Here is a 14219-nt window from a genome sequence, read left to right as displayed (position 1 = left end):
CCTCTATTTCTGCATATCCCTGGGTTTGTTATGGGTGGCTCTGATGAGTGGCAATCTAGAAGTCCATGTTTTGTTTGGGTTTCCCATGCTTGCAGGGGAATATTTTAATTTTCAGTTCCTTTTTCACAATGAATGTGTTTAGAAAGTGTCAACAGCTCTATTCACACTAGTATTCATCATCCTACTCTTCAGCCTGAAACTAGGTGGCAGTTTTCCTTCAAACTTCTGATCAGATATTGCCTCCTCCCCAGTTCAGGCTGTTCACCATGGTTCTGATCATGTACCATGGAAATCAATGGGAGCTTTGCCATTGACATAAATGGGCACTGGATCAGGTCCATTGTTGGGCTTTGTGGACAGAGCCCTCCTAACCTAATCAAGTACACACATTATTGCCTAGGGGAAGAGAACTCATATGTCCTTTAATTCATCCTCATATCAAAACAGCCCATACGAAACCAATAAGCCTTTGTTCCAGTGTACTTGAGTAAAATGGCTAGTGTTTATCAGTGCCCTCTACTGGATGGAACTAGAACTGCTCAACTCTGTCATAGGCTGCACATTGCTAATTGTTAATGGAAGCTCCTCAACTCAAGTGATAGAGCTCTGTGGTTTTGAAGCAGGAAGGTCTGGATTTTATCCCTATTGTCAACAGGAAATTCAGTGGCCAAGTTGTGTAGACTACTGACAAACCCAAAGTCCTTTTTGGCCGTACAATTACTGTAGTATCAGTATGGCCAAATCCTACCCTCAGCTACAACTGAGCAACTCCATTGGCTTGAATGAGTTTCACGAGCAAAAGGGAGAGCAGAATTTGGCACCATGACTGCTTTGAGGTGGGCTAGTGCCTCGTGTTCCAGAAACAGGTCAGGATATAGGCTAATTGTGTTTTCTGCTGTGTTAGAAGGAAGATGAAGGAAGGCCGTTCATTTTGAATATTGTGGGGGGCTCCCTCGGTGAATAGCAGGTTGTTAAGTTAGTAAGGAGCGGAGAGCTGCACACCTCCGGCTGGGAGAGGATGAGTGCAACCAACCTGAAATAGCACCTGTACTGAGCTGAGTCCAATCCTCCTTTCCCCATCTTCTCTTGATAGGAGATGAAATCCATATGCTGCGGAGATTACTGCACTGAGGAGAGATGTATTAAAGTTCTCGGATATTAGCCAGCATAATGGATTAGGCTGATGAAGAATAGGAGTCTTGTTTTCATCTAACAGAGCTCTTTTCCTGTTCTCCTCAAGACTGATTTCCCCTCTTATCTTATGAAAGAATGGCCCCTGCATCAAGAATGGCAGATGCTGACCTCCAGGTCAGGCTGACAATACAAGAAGTGGTTAGAGAAGGATAAATATAGAGGTTCTTCCTTTATTATGTCTCATCCTCATGCACCAAAAAAATGCCCCCAATAAATCGTTGTATATAGGGCATCTCCTTAAAAATATCACTTACTAGCATATTCCAAGATTCACATTTATCTTTAAAATATCCATTAAGCTGCCCACTAAAGACTTAAAGTGCAAGAGAAAAAGAATCCTGTTACATGAGTCTTGATCATGTTAGAATTTAAAACAGCCCCTAGTGATCTAATGCAGCCACATACTTCTCGCATTACTGCCCCAGAGAACACCAGTGCTCAAGTGATATGAGTGTCCTTTAAGAACTGATAAGTCTGCCACTGTCATGAAAAGTACAGCCAGCAAAGAACTGTGCAACAGGGCATACACATCCCCCTCTCCTCCCCCCCATCTTTAGCTAGACAGCTTGCAGTTCTTCCCCACCTCATTGCCAATCCATAAGTTCCCCTCCACCCCTTAAATATTTTCTTTTGGGCCTTGGTAATATGCTACATATATCATACAAAGACTCTCACTTTCCTCCTTGCTCCTTCCACTCTATTTAGCATCAACATTCTCTCACTCCCTTGCCATTGCTGATACAGGAGCCTTCTCCTCTGCAGCGCTACCCACATGGAATAGAATTCCTGTACATTTCTGCTTCACTGCTTCTCCATCTCACTGCAAGTCACAGCTGACAACCTCTTCTCTCCCCTTTCCCATGCTCAATTGGAAAGGTGAATTGTTCCACCGAAGTTAATTACACAACTTGTGTAAGAATTACTTATGGGAGTAAAAAATTGTGGGATTGGGCCCCAAAGTTGCAGAATTTAGCTCCAAAATTCCATGCCATTGTATTAGGGTTACCATATTTCAACAAGCAAAAAAGAGGACGGGAGGAGCCCCGCCCTAGCCCCGCCCCTGCCCCTCCCACTTCCCGCCCCCCCAGAACCCCCAACCCTCCCCCCGTTCCTTGTCCCCTGACTGCCCCCTCCTGGGACCCCTGCCCCTAACTGCCCCCCAGGACTCCACTCCCTATCTAAGCCTCCTTGCCTCTTGTCCCCTGACTGCCCCAACCCTTATCCACACCCCCACCCCCAGACAGACCCCTGGGACTCCCACGCCCCATCCAACCACTCCCCACCCCCTGACAGCCCCCCCCCAGAACTCCCAACCCATCTAAACCCCTCTGCTCCCTGTCCCCTGACTGCTCCGATCCCTCTCCGCACTCCTGCCCCCTGACAGCCCCCCCCCAGAACTCCCAACCCATCTAAACCCCTCTGCTCCCTGTCCCCTGACTGCTCCGATCCCTCTCCCCACTTCTACCCCCTGACAGCTCCCCCCCAGAACTCCCAGCCCCCTACCCCCCCGCTCCTTGTCCCCTGACTGCCCCCTCCTGGGACCCCTGCTCCTAACTGCCCTCCAGAACCCCACCCCCTACCTAAGACTCCCTGTTCCTTGTCCCCTAACTGCCCCCTCCTAAGACTCCCCCCAACTGCCCCCCAGGACCCTACCCCCTACCTGTACCCTGACTGCCCAAAACTTTTTCCACTCCCCCCAAAAAGCCCCCCCCCCGTTTCTTGACTGCCCCCTCCAGAACCTCCCTGGCTCCCTTACCCTGCTGCTCAGAACAGGGTGTTGGGCTCTGTGCGAGCCGGACACATGGCTGAGCTCCCCAGCACAACAAAACCCGGTCCCTGGCCCTGCACAGTGCTGCTGGACCGGGCTGCAGGAGGAGGAGCTGCCAGCCGGCTCAGAATGCAGGGAGGGAGGGGGGGGTGGGAGGAGGAAGCTGCTCCGGAGTCCAGCCCGGGACTTTCCTGCAGCCCTCCCAGCTCTGCTCTGCCGGGGGAGGGGGGAAATCCCGGACATTGTGAGTGCTTTACAAATTCCCCCCGGACGCTATTTTTAGCACGAAAAGGAGGACATGTCCGGGTAAATCCGGACGAATGGTAACCCTACATTGTATGCTAATGCTCTCACAAACTTCAATGTTTTTCTCTTGCCTTTTGATACATACCAAGTGCAAACATACACTACAGTAAAAGAAAATACAAAGATAGTTGAATGATCTTGAAAGTACTTTGTCTAGTATGTTATATAATCCCAAATCTGTCCTGAAGGAGAAGGGAAATATAGTTTGGTTCTTACATATACATTTTTAAATGCCACATTTCATGATCATCTCTATGTTTCTTTAAGTTTCTCACAGCTCAGTCATCTAGCACATGAGGCCAGTAAGTAAAACAACCTGATTTAGAGAAACTATTGCTTAGTTTAGACCAATCAGTAATCCTGAAGATTTTCGCTAGGATACACAACCATTTACAATACATTGGGGAATCTAGGTTACATTAAGTTAGGGAGGCCAAAGTGATGTCTGGGAGCATCATGTAGGCCAGGGAATTCTATAACCCAGCCTGCCACCACATTTCTCTCAAATACAAAAGAGTCACCACAGAGACTCCAAGTATGCACCCCAGTATGCATGCTCAACCTGGCTCTTGGATCCCCCTAGGGAACTGCACTCTGGGACTTGTACTTTTCACAGCCTGCAATTCTTATTAAGAAGGTGCATGAAATCTCTTCCATTTTAGGAAAATTAGGTGAAGCCAAAGGACTCCAGCAAAATGCAATGCATGAATCCCTTGGGTGGGCAATTTTTTAGTATTGAATAGATAAAAAAGCCCTACCCAACATCCATCTTGTTCCTGGTTGGTGCTACTTGTATTTAGCCCAGTTTAAGGAGGACAGTCTTCAAAACTGGGAATGTCGGCTTCCAAGTTGCAATGTCTTGAAAAGATCCTCGCATTGTTCCTGACCACTGAAAAAAAAAACAGGCGTAGAGACTTCCCCTGAGGAAACTAACCTCAGTCAGATCCCCTGCAAGGTGGGACAGTAGTTCTAGTTAGTTCCATGTAGCCTACAGTCTAAGCTAGGTGTAATCAACAGCTTCTAATTCTTTACCTTCTGACGGAGTATTAAAGGCTCCTTCGAGTAACCTGGGACTCAGCAGTCAAGTCATTGGTGAGATGAACATGCTGAATTTTGAGAGTAGCTGGATTCATTCTGCAGCACCTGCCTGAAGAAGCTATCTTTCTGGAGTCTTCTTAGAACCTCTAGAACTGACAGAAGCAGTGGATTTTTGCTTTCTTGAGCAAACTACATTCTTTTTAACCAAGTTACCATCCTGAGTAACACCTTTTAGAGGAGATCTGGTTATGCAATTCCTATCTTAAAGGTCCCCATTCTCACCCCCACAACTCTTGTCTATAAATACTTTCATATTATAGACGAGCTTAGTGCTCTAAATGCCAGCATGACAGCCCGGAGGAATTAAGGCCTCTCTTTAGCGGCTACACACACACAGCAACAGGCAGCAGCAGTGCAAGCTTCCCCCTCACTGTCCTGCCAAGGGCCTCAGTCCCCATACAGAGAAAATGCTTCTGAGGGCAAGAGAGAAGTTCAGTTTTTAAGGCCCATTTAGTCCTTGGCCTCTGTGGTGAGATTAGCAACTTGAGTATCAATTAGAAGCAGTTTAGGATAATGGCTGTCTAGACACCTGTCAACTACAAACCAGACTGAGCCCCACAATTCTTTTCACAGTCGGAGCCCTTATTATTTGAGATAAAGTGAGTTGAGATGCATTAACAGTGCACAGTTCTCCTCCACCTCTTCCCATGATCAAAACTCCTGCTCCCGCTTCTAATGCAGGAGGTAGCTTCTTTTAAAAAAAGGCTCATCAGTATACAGAGAGCCACCATCCAAAAGCTCTGTAGAATTCTGCTTGTTAATTTTCCATTTCTTTCCCTGCTCAAATCCCCCAGCCTGGCTCCACCCTCACCTCCTGAACCCCATGTCTGTTAGCGCAGCGTTAACTACTCTAACCTGCTTGAGCACCCAGTTATATTAACTCCAATTTTAAAGCCCCCAAATACAGCAGTGATGCATAATTAATCAGTTTTGCTTCAGGTTTGCTGCTGCAGCAGCCGTTGAGGTGAGATTTAATGAAGCAGAAAAGACTCTGATTCAATGAAGAGAAGCTGTGGCTCTTGGAATCTCAAGTCATTCAGCATGGTTTTAACACTTTGAAGCCCCATGTGGTTCAGTTTCTCTCTCCAGTGGCATCAAAAGACTCAGAAAGGGAATTATTATTTTGTCAGGAAAGAAAATCGCTTGATCAGGGCATTCATAACAGTGTCTCTCCTGCCTCCACGAATGTCTGTATAGGAGGTGAACGCACTGTGCTTGGAAGGACAAACCAACAATGGCATTTCAGTCATTTGCTGTATATGGAATTTCAATGGTACCATTTTTAGTCATGCTCCTTTATTTGGCAGGTGTAATGATAGGGCAGACCAGATGGTGGGGGCTTAATTCCAACTGATGTGTCCTTTAAAATGACTCATGTTGCCATGGGATTAGGTCACAATAACAGGTCTGCAAATGCCACAGTACTTTCCAGACCCCCTCATGCTGCACCTCCTATCAGTTCCAGTGTCACGTTCAGTACTTCTCGCTCCGTGATGCTCACAGAGCACAGGGACCAGAATATACCACATTAGAAAAATGGATGGCTTGGGGACTGCTCAAGGGCTACAAACCCTCTCGCTTCTCTGTTATTGATTTCAATCCAGCACAGACCAGTAACAGCCAAAAGTCATTTCCATCTGCAGCTATTCTGTGGCCTATGTGAAATAAGTTTGGGCATCTCAGCCCAGTTCCGAGTACACAAGTGTCCACATCACAAAAACTGGGAGGTGACAGCAGCAGCCAAAAGTGAATAGGATGGAGCCAGAATGAGCCTTTCATCCATAGAAATGGTCCCTCCAAAATAAAGCTAAGGCTTATTGGCAGGACAGCACGAAACCTTTCCCCCCACATACTCACACAACTCTGATACCCAGAATGTTATGCCTGGTTCTATTGTTAGGCGAGTTTGTGCTAACAAATAGCTTTTGGACATAAACACCCATGCGAGCCTCTTATCAAAGCTGTGGAGTACCTTGGATATGAGGAACCAACTTCAGAGGTGATGTGAAAGGTGTACAAAAGTTACAGTCCCTTACACTACAGTTAGATTCCCCCTAAACTTACACAGCCCCCTCTCTATAGATACATAAGGAGTCTTGGCTGGAGTCAGCTACATGATAAACTAGAAGATGTAACAAGATACATATTATAGAAGCCTCCAGAGCTCCTCAGCATGTAAATCATATCAACTTAGCCTCCCTTGCACACCTTAGCTAGATTTCCCTAGTCTTACAATCGCAGTAAGTGTAAGGGGGTACTAATTAATGCTCCCTTACATAGGGTTACCATCCGTCCGGGTTTCCCCGGACATGTCCAGCTTTTTCAGTGTTAAATGGCCGTCCGGGGGGAGATTTCTAATCAAGAAGAAATGTCCGGGATTTCCCCTTTCCCCTCCTGCGGAGTGCGGCGCAGCTGATTGGACGCCTGGCCTGATTGAAAGCCGCTCGCAGCCACTAGGGCCTCTAGCAGCCAGAGTCCCTCCCCGTCCCCCGCTCCCTCCTTCCCCACAGAGCAGCCGGCAGTGTTTGATTCCACGTGGAGCCTGCATTTCTCCCTCTGCCGGATGAGCGGGGGGAGCAGGGCAGACGTGTGTGTGTGTGTGTGTGTGTGTGTGTGTGTGTGTGTGTGTGTGTGTGTAGAGGCTGCAGGGGCTGGGCAGGCAGGGGCGCAGAGGCTGCAGGGCGAGTGGGGAGCAGGGGGCACAGAGGCTGCAGGGGCGGGGGGGCGCAGAGGCTGCAGGGGCAGGGCAGGCAGGGGGCGCAGAGGCTGCAGGGTGAATGGGGAGCAGGGGGCACAGAGGCTGCAGGGGCAGGGGGGTGCAGAGGCTGCAGGGTGAGGAGGAGCAGGGCAAGCAAGGGCATAGAGGCTGCAGGGGCTGCGGGGCAAGTGGGGAGCAGGGAAGCACTTAGCAACCCCCAACCAAGATCAGAGCAGGAGGGAGGAGGGGGAATGCGGGGTGCTCAGAGGAGGGGGCAGAGTTGGAGGAGGGATTTTGGAGAAGGGGTTGGAATGGGGGTGGAGAAGGGGTGGGGTTGGGGCGGGGAAGGGGAAGGGGCGGAGTTGGGGCAGGGCCGGGGGCGGGACCGGGGCCCCGTGGAGTGTCCTCTTTTTTAAATGTTTGAATATGGTAACCCTACCTTACAAACATCCATCTGCAGACACACCTCAGAAACAAGACAACACCCTCCGCTCCTGCTGCCTTGGTCCATTTTTCCCCTCTCTCCTAGAATTGAATCTATGGATTTTGAATGATGATGATTAAAATCTTGTATACAGTGCCATCAATTTACAGAAATAGACATGGTCCCTGTCCTAACTAGCTTGAGAGCAAACCCAAGACAAAACCTAAAACAATCCAGGGAAGTGAGGGTGTGGAGAGATTATCAATGAGGATAACAAGGTGAAAGACATTTCTGGAAGTAGGTTTTAAAGGAGGGATCACGAGGAGGAGAACAAGGGGGCAGATGGTGGACAGGAAAAGGAATAGTCTTCCCAGAGTAGGGGATAGTATAACAATGAGTGAGAGAGACAGATGAAGGAAGCAGTAAAGCCAATAGATGTGAGAATGGGAGTTTGGAGTATGAAATAAGAGGAGATGGCAGCAGCTGGACTGGTGCAGGTCATGAGAGCAGCATGCCGTCTAATAGCTGAAGCCATTTTGTTACAGAACATAAGACACCTGTAATGTCTGCCATGAAAAAGAGAACTCCACAGTGTCTGGGAAGCACATGGAGGACCATGCCAATATGGAAGAATCTTTAAAAAAAAAAAAACGGAATTGTTGGAAGAGCAGGTTGCAGTGATGCTAGAACAGAAGCATCACCAAAAAAATGGCTGTACATACATCTGCTGTGCAGCCACAGCATCAGCAGGGTCTGGATGGAGACTGGACCACAGTAGTGCAGTACGGGGTACCAATAGCAGTGAAAATGGAAGAAGAGGCTGAGCCCTTCATAAGAAGTGTCTGTGTCACCCACACAGACATGTACTAAAACTCATGTGCATACACAGATCCTCACACATATGGAGAACCAGATACACGGAGTGAGGCACACGGAATATCATTAATGATAGCTATGTGCGTTTAGAAACACTAGAGGTTATTGAAAGTTTTCAGAGGGAAGAGCTTTTAACTGGAAAATGCTAATTTGACAAACGGACCGTTTTGCAAGAATATATCAATTTCATTGAAGTTTTCAGTGATCAAAGCACTCCTTTTCAACAATGTCAGAGGGCTTTGTTTCAACTTCAATTTCAACATTTATATTAAAGTCAAAATTAAGTGTTTTGACCTTTATTGAAACAATGTTTTGGTAAGGCTGTTTTGACAATTCCAAAACAATTTTGCTTTGGAATTTGTTTTGCAGGAAACAGCAAGATTTCAACTTTTTGTTCCAATTCAGGATGAAAGGAAATTTCAAAATTTATCGTGGAAAGAAAATTCTGTTTTTTGACTAGCTCTAAGACCCATGGACCAAGACTGGACTCTGGTCCAATGGGCACAAAAACCCATCTGCACAAACATACATTAGCCACAGCAACACACACACATACCACACACATACATGAATCAAGCTCTGAAAACACCACACACAGAAGCACACACAGACAGCAAATGCATTCTTGGAGTGAGTTCCTCCTTGCCCTGTGGATTAACTGCATTAATGGGATCGGCAACCTTCGGCACACAGCTCATCAGGGTAATCCGCTGGTGGGCCGCAAGACATTTTGTTTACATTGACTATCCACAGGCCTGGCCCCCTGCAGCGCCTAGTGACCGCGGTTCGCCGTTCCTGGCCAATGGGAGCTGCGGGAAGCGGAGACCAGCATGTCCCTGTGGCCCACAGCTTCCCGCAGCTCCCATTGGCCGGGAACGGCGAACCGCAGCCACTGGGAGCTGCGGGGGCCTGTGCCTGCCGACAGTCAACGTAAACAAAATGTCTCACGGCCTGCCAGCAGATTACTCTGATGGGCCACATGCCAAAGGTTGCTGACCCCTGTACTATTTTATCACCTCCCCTCCGAGAGCTGCTTGCCTCTAAGTCAGCCATTAAGAATTGAGCCAGTTTATCCATACGAGACAGCTGCATGAAAACATCACAGAGCAGCTTTTCTCCCTCTGACATCCCTGTTGCTGTTGGATACTCAACAATGTGTATGTGCCCAAATGCCTTTCACACCACAACCTAGGCAAGCCATTTCTCCAGCTTTAAGCTGGACAGCTCTGCTTTTCTAAGGTTTGTCCTCTATCCAGTACTGAGACAAAACCAGACGCTCTTGTCTGGGATCACATGGGAGATGCCATTTTTAAGAGTGAGCTGCCTCACCCCCACCAATGTGACCTTGCATGCACCATGCATGCGAAATCATAGGGGCAGGGCACTCTTCAAAGTGGCATCCCCTATGCAGCAAGACCTTGCACACACCATGAGAGATCACGCCAGCGGAAGTGGAGCCACTTCCGCGGGCGGGGGTGAGCCCAAACTCTTTCCAGAAGTACTGGAATGTCCAGGATTCTGGGGATCCATGAGTGGTCACACTACTACAGCCATGATGATATGGGGAATTTTACTGCCAGACAAAAAACATTGTGCACAGTGGGCAGTTATATGGTGGCTGATCCTCATAGGACAACACCACAGTAACTGATATATCTTTGTTTTGCACTGAATCTTTCCCACTAACTCTGGGTCCAAATACTTGATTTTTCAGTGACCACTCTCCAACGTACTGCCAATTCCACTGATTAGGCCCTTGACATCTGCACAGTACCGCCTCCTCCTCGACTGGAACGATGAGAGCTCCCCCTCTTTTAACCCACTTTAACTACTGGATATCAGGGAGCCTGGTAGGGTGAACTGTCCCAAATGGACCTACTGGGGAATGAGAAGAAAATTCATAGGATGGGGCTAAACCAAGCAGCAGCAGCAGCAATGTGCTGGAAGCATCCTAAAAGATTCATTAAAAGAAGAAACATCTTTTCCTAGCAACTCTCCACCTGTTTTACTTGCTCCGCAAAGTCAAAGTCAAGGCTAAAGGTAAACAGGACTAAAAATCAAGGATGTGGTGCTGAAAATTGAGCAGACAAATGGGGTGATCAATACCTTCTGGAACCTCATATTCAGCAATCGCCAATTGGCTTTGACAGCTTACAGTGGTCTTGATTTCCCCCTCATATCCATTTTACATTAGTGGAGCGACTTCTGATTTACACTTCTGAGAGTAAGAGGAAAATCAGGCATGAAAAAGAGAGAGAGAAATGGAATACCTTAGCCTGAAACACAGCTGTTAGGGCAGGGTCTCCCAAATCTTTTCAGAGCATAGACCACATTTTAAAACCAATGAGTGTTTCCTGGACAATCTAGTGTCCTGGCCAACCCTCCCCCTCTTCCATTGCATAGGCCACCTTCCATCCTAAGAACAATCAATCATATCTCTGGAGCAACCAAAGCACTGGCTTCCAGGGAAATGTAATATTAAGACGTTTAGTGTACAAGTTCTATTTAACGTCACATAGTGAATAGACACACTGAGGAGCCAGCAGACCAGCTACCTCTTGGTGTACCCTAGCAAGTGCTCTGTTACCTCCCCCTCTCTCCTGCCTCCCCCACATGATCCAATTTAAGAACCACTAGACTACAGTAGGAGGCAAATTCCATGTTGAAGCAGGTATAGCCATACCACAGGGGAAAGAATAGTTGAGATCTGTTGTGATAAGCGGGCCCTACAAATTTATCTTAATTGTGAGTTCACCTGTAGAACATAAGTGAAAATTCATAAGATGTCACAATAACCTATAACAACAAATTGTGATGGGGAAAGGTATGAAAGGGAAACTGGCTGGATTACTCCAAAACAAAAAGGTGTAATGACGTAACTCAAGCACTGTGGTCAGATCCTGCCTGGTAAACAAGAGGAGTTGAGGAGTGAAAATTCATAAACCAAAATTGGTACGTTGGATATATGGCCTAATTGGTGGACAAAATAGTGAGGGGATGGGCTATTCCACCCATCACTCCCTTTTGACGTCCTTAAAGAAAGACTTTGGGGAGAAAATTTGACTACATGGCTGCCATATCCATCTCCTCCTGGGATCCCAGACCTTCTTTGTTCTAATCCTGAGAGATGTCCTGACAAGACCAGGCCAAAGAGAGGGACCCAGATGACACTGTCACCTCCATCAGCTCTGGCTAAATCCCAGACACCACCTGGGATGTGTGACTGTCTGCCACCCTTCCCTCACCCAATGTGTTCTTGTCTTTCCTATCTCTCTCCCCTTCTTCCTTCTCTCTAATAAGAGTCCAGCTTAACTGTCCAAGACTGCTAAGAGTTCACTAAAAGCAAGACTCTAAACAGCCTGATGCTGGTACAAGTTTGCCAGGTCTCAGAGTGCCTGATAAGACCATAGCCTAGGCCTATGGTTTTCCAGCAGTGAGATAGCAAATTAGAGTCAACACCTAGAAGGTGGAGGGGTACCCCAGTGGTTTGAGCATTGGCCTGCTAAACCTAGGGTTGTGATGTCAATCCTTGAGGGGGCCGGCCACTTAGGGAGCTAGGGCAAAATCAGTATTTGGTCCTGCTAGTGAAGGCAAGGGGCTGGACTTTGATGACCTTTCAGTTCTGAGATAGACATATCTCCATATATTTATTTTAAGCTGCATTTTCTAGTTTTTAAATTCTTTTCTCTCCCCATTTGCACATTTGTCTTGTTTGTAGAAAACAGGATTGAACTTTAGCAACAACAACTCCAGCCCATCTTAACTTCTTCTCTTTTCCTCAAAAGAGAGGGTTATTACCATCTTTAAGACTATCAAACAAGGTGGTTTTTCCTTGCAAAAATTCTCTCCAGCTAATGGGAGAAAGATGATATTAAAATGGAAGCCTTACTCAATTCTTTACATTTTATATGCTTTTCCTTCTTTTCTGTATCTTTAAAAAACAAAAACAAAAAAACATTGAAAGGCTGTTTAATGGTGCATTTGCTTGGTGCTAAGCAGGCTGAAGTCTCTGTGTATCAAACCCTGGCCGTTGTTTAACACTCTTTAATGTTGGAGAATGACAGTCATGTTAAAATCTTTGCCTCTCTGGGCCCAAATATTTAATCTAGATTAACACAACAGCTCCAGATAGGATTACCCCCTGCTCACCAACACCCCTCTGATCCAGAAGTGCACAGGGGAAACAGCCCCAGTCTGGGGCACCAGGATCCATGTGACTTCCAACTGTCCCCCAGTTAAGTAAGCTCAAGAATACAAGGAACAGCTTAGAGGAGCCAGCCAGAAATTGAGCCACTAGCAGTGGAGAAAAGCTGCTGAAGCAGGGACCTGCAGCCTTAGATCTCACCAGCCTCCAATGGTTTTTAGAGTTTTCCTCTGGATATTTCTTCCTTCTCTGCTTGCTCCCATTCTGTCCCATCCCCTTCCTCTCAGTCTGTCAGCCTTCCTATGCCATGATCCCCTTTTCTCATTCTGGCAGGAACGGTTTCTCATTGTTTGTACAGTGCCTAGCACAATGGGATTTCAACCTTAGTTGGAGCCCCTAAGCACTACATGGCCTGGTGAGCTCTAGTGTTCATTTGAGATACACAATGGGGGAGAATTCACAGCTACCATATCCTGACCCTGACTGTCCGCTTGTACACTAAAAACCCACGCAGCGCCCAGAGACGCACAAAAGAGGTCTGGAATTGAGGTGCATATGATACCCCAGGGACATCCCCCTCAAGATTTCTGAGGAAGACTTTGGAACAATCAAAGCAAAGACTGACCTCTGAAAATCCATCCCAAGTTTCACACTCAACTCAGTGCTTAGGAGACACAATTATAGGGGTTTATTCAGTGCTGTGTAACACTCAGACAGCAGGCAGGCATTGTAAAACTCATCATTCACGTACCTCACTCTTGTGTTTCCGTGTTCCGTTTTAAGGACCTCAAGTAATTTGGTAATTCATAGATTTTAAGGCCAGAAGGAAACTTCTGTGATCATCTAGTCTGACCTCCTGGATAATACAGGCCAGAGAACCTCACCCAATAATTTCTGCCTCAATCCCATACCTTCTGTTGAGCAACAGGATATCATTAGAAACAGAGTCAGTCTTGACGTAAAGTCTGCAAGTGCCACTATGCAATAGCACAGCCTATAATTAAATATTTTCATGTACCCAAAATAGTGCTTAGCTCTTCACAGAAACCAACTCCACAGTGATGTTATGCAGCTCTTTAATCGTACATCTACTAGCACACACTATCAACGACAAGCAAGGCCAGCTATATGGATCCTACACTCAGGTTGCATAAATTGCCTGAGGCTGCTTACCTTATGTTCTGCTAGAATCATTGCTCAGTGCACTTTGGAGTGGGAATGCTTACAGCATAGCTTCATTTCCCCTTGTAACCCGTGCCCGCTTCTTGCCAGCTACATGAATTGCATGCACTGCAGATGTGTACTGCCACCCTAAGTGTGCTGCAACACTAAAGCAGCAGTGCTACTGTTGCTATATAAATTCCTTATTCCCCCACCACCTGACTTCAAGGGGCAAGTCACTCCATTTTTGTGCTGTACAACTCAATGAATACAAAGTACTTGGAGTGACAGCCCTTCATTATTGGCTCCTCCCCAGAGAACCTTCAATGCTGTTGATAGCATTAATCTAAAACAAGAGTGAGAGGTCAGAGAGGAGCCATGGGGAAAAAAGGACATATGTGCTTATGTGAGACCTTCTAACGCATTGTGCTAACCAGAGCTTGAGCTATGCTGTCCCATGGCATGGAACATCCAACTTGGCAGAGGGCAATGTCACCTTGAGTAATCAGAAGGGACATGAGAAAAATTTGAAAGAGCCAAGTATTTCCTG

At 46.9% G+C, this 14219-nt stretch overlaps 1 protein-coding gene across 21 annotated transcripts in view; it reads right to left on the bottom strand.

The window, feature by feature from the left end:
- Nucleotides 1–13842, bottom strand: part of LTK (leukocyte receptor tyrosine kinase) — a 208870-nt gene extending 195028 nt beyond the window's left edge. For 11 of the 21 annotated variants that reach the window (XM_042849517.2, XM_042849534.2, XM_065593132.1 and 8 more), the window contains exons 1-2: nucleotides 13682–13842; nucleotides 4027–4157 (exon numbers count right to left, since the gene is read on the bottom strand). Coding sequence is in view for 1 of the 21 variants with exons in the window: in XM_065593127.1 (XP_065449199.1) it covers nucleotides 4027–4033 (7 nt within the window). In the remaining 20 variants the exon portion in view is untranslated. Of the gene's footprint in view, nucleotides 1–4026; nucleotides 4158–13259; nucleotides 13423–13681 lie in introns of all 21 variants that reach the window. The other 10 variants (XM_042849522.2, XM_042849523.2, XM_042849519.2 and 7 more) reach the window with 3 other exon arrangements.
- Nucleotides 13843–14219: the final 377 nt, after the last annotated feature.

The sequence above is a fragment of the Chrysemys picta genome, chromosome 4 (assembly GCF_011386835.1).
Source record: "Chrysemys picta bellii isolate R12L10 chromosome 4, ASM1138683v2, whole genome shotgun sequence".
NCBI lineage: Eukaryota > Metazoa > Chordata > Testudines > Emydidae > Chrysemys > Chrysemys picta.
This window is presented reverse-complemented; position numbering and strand designations above follow the sequence as displayed.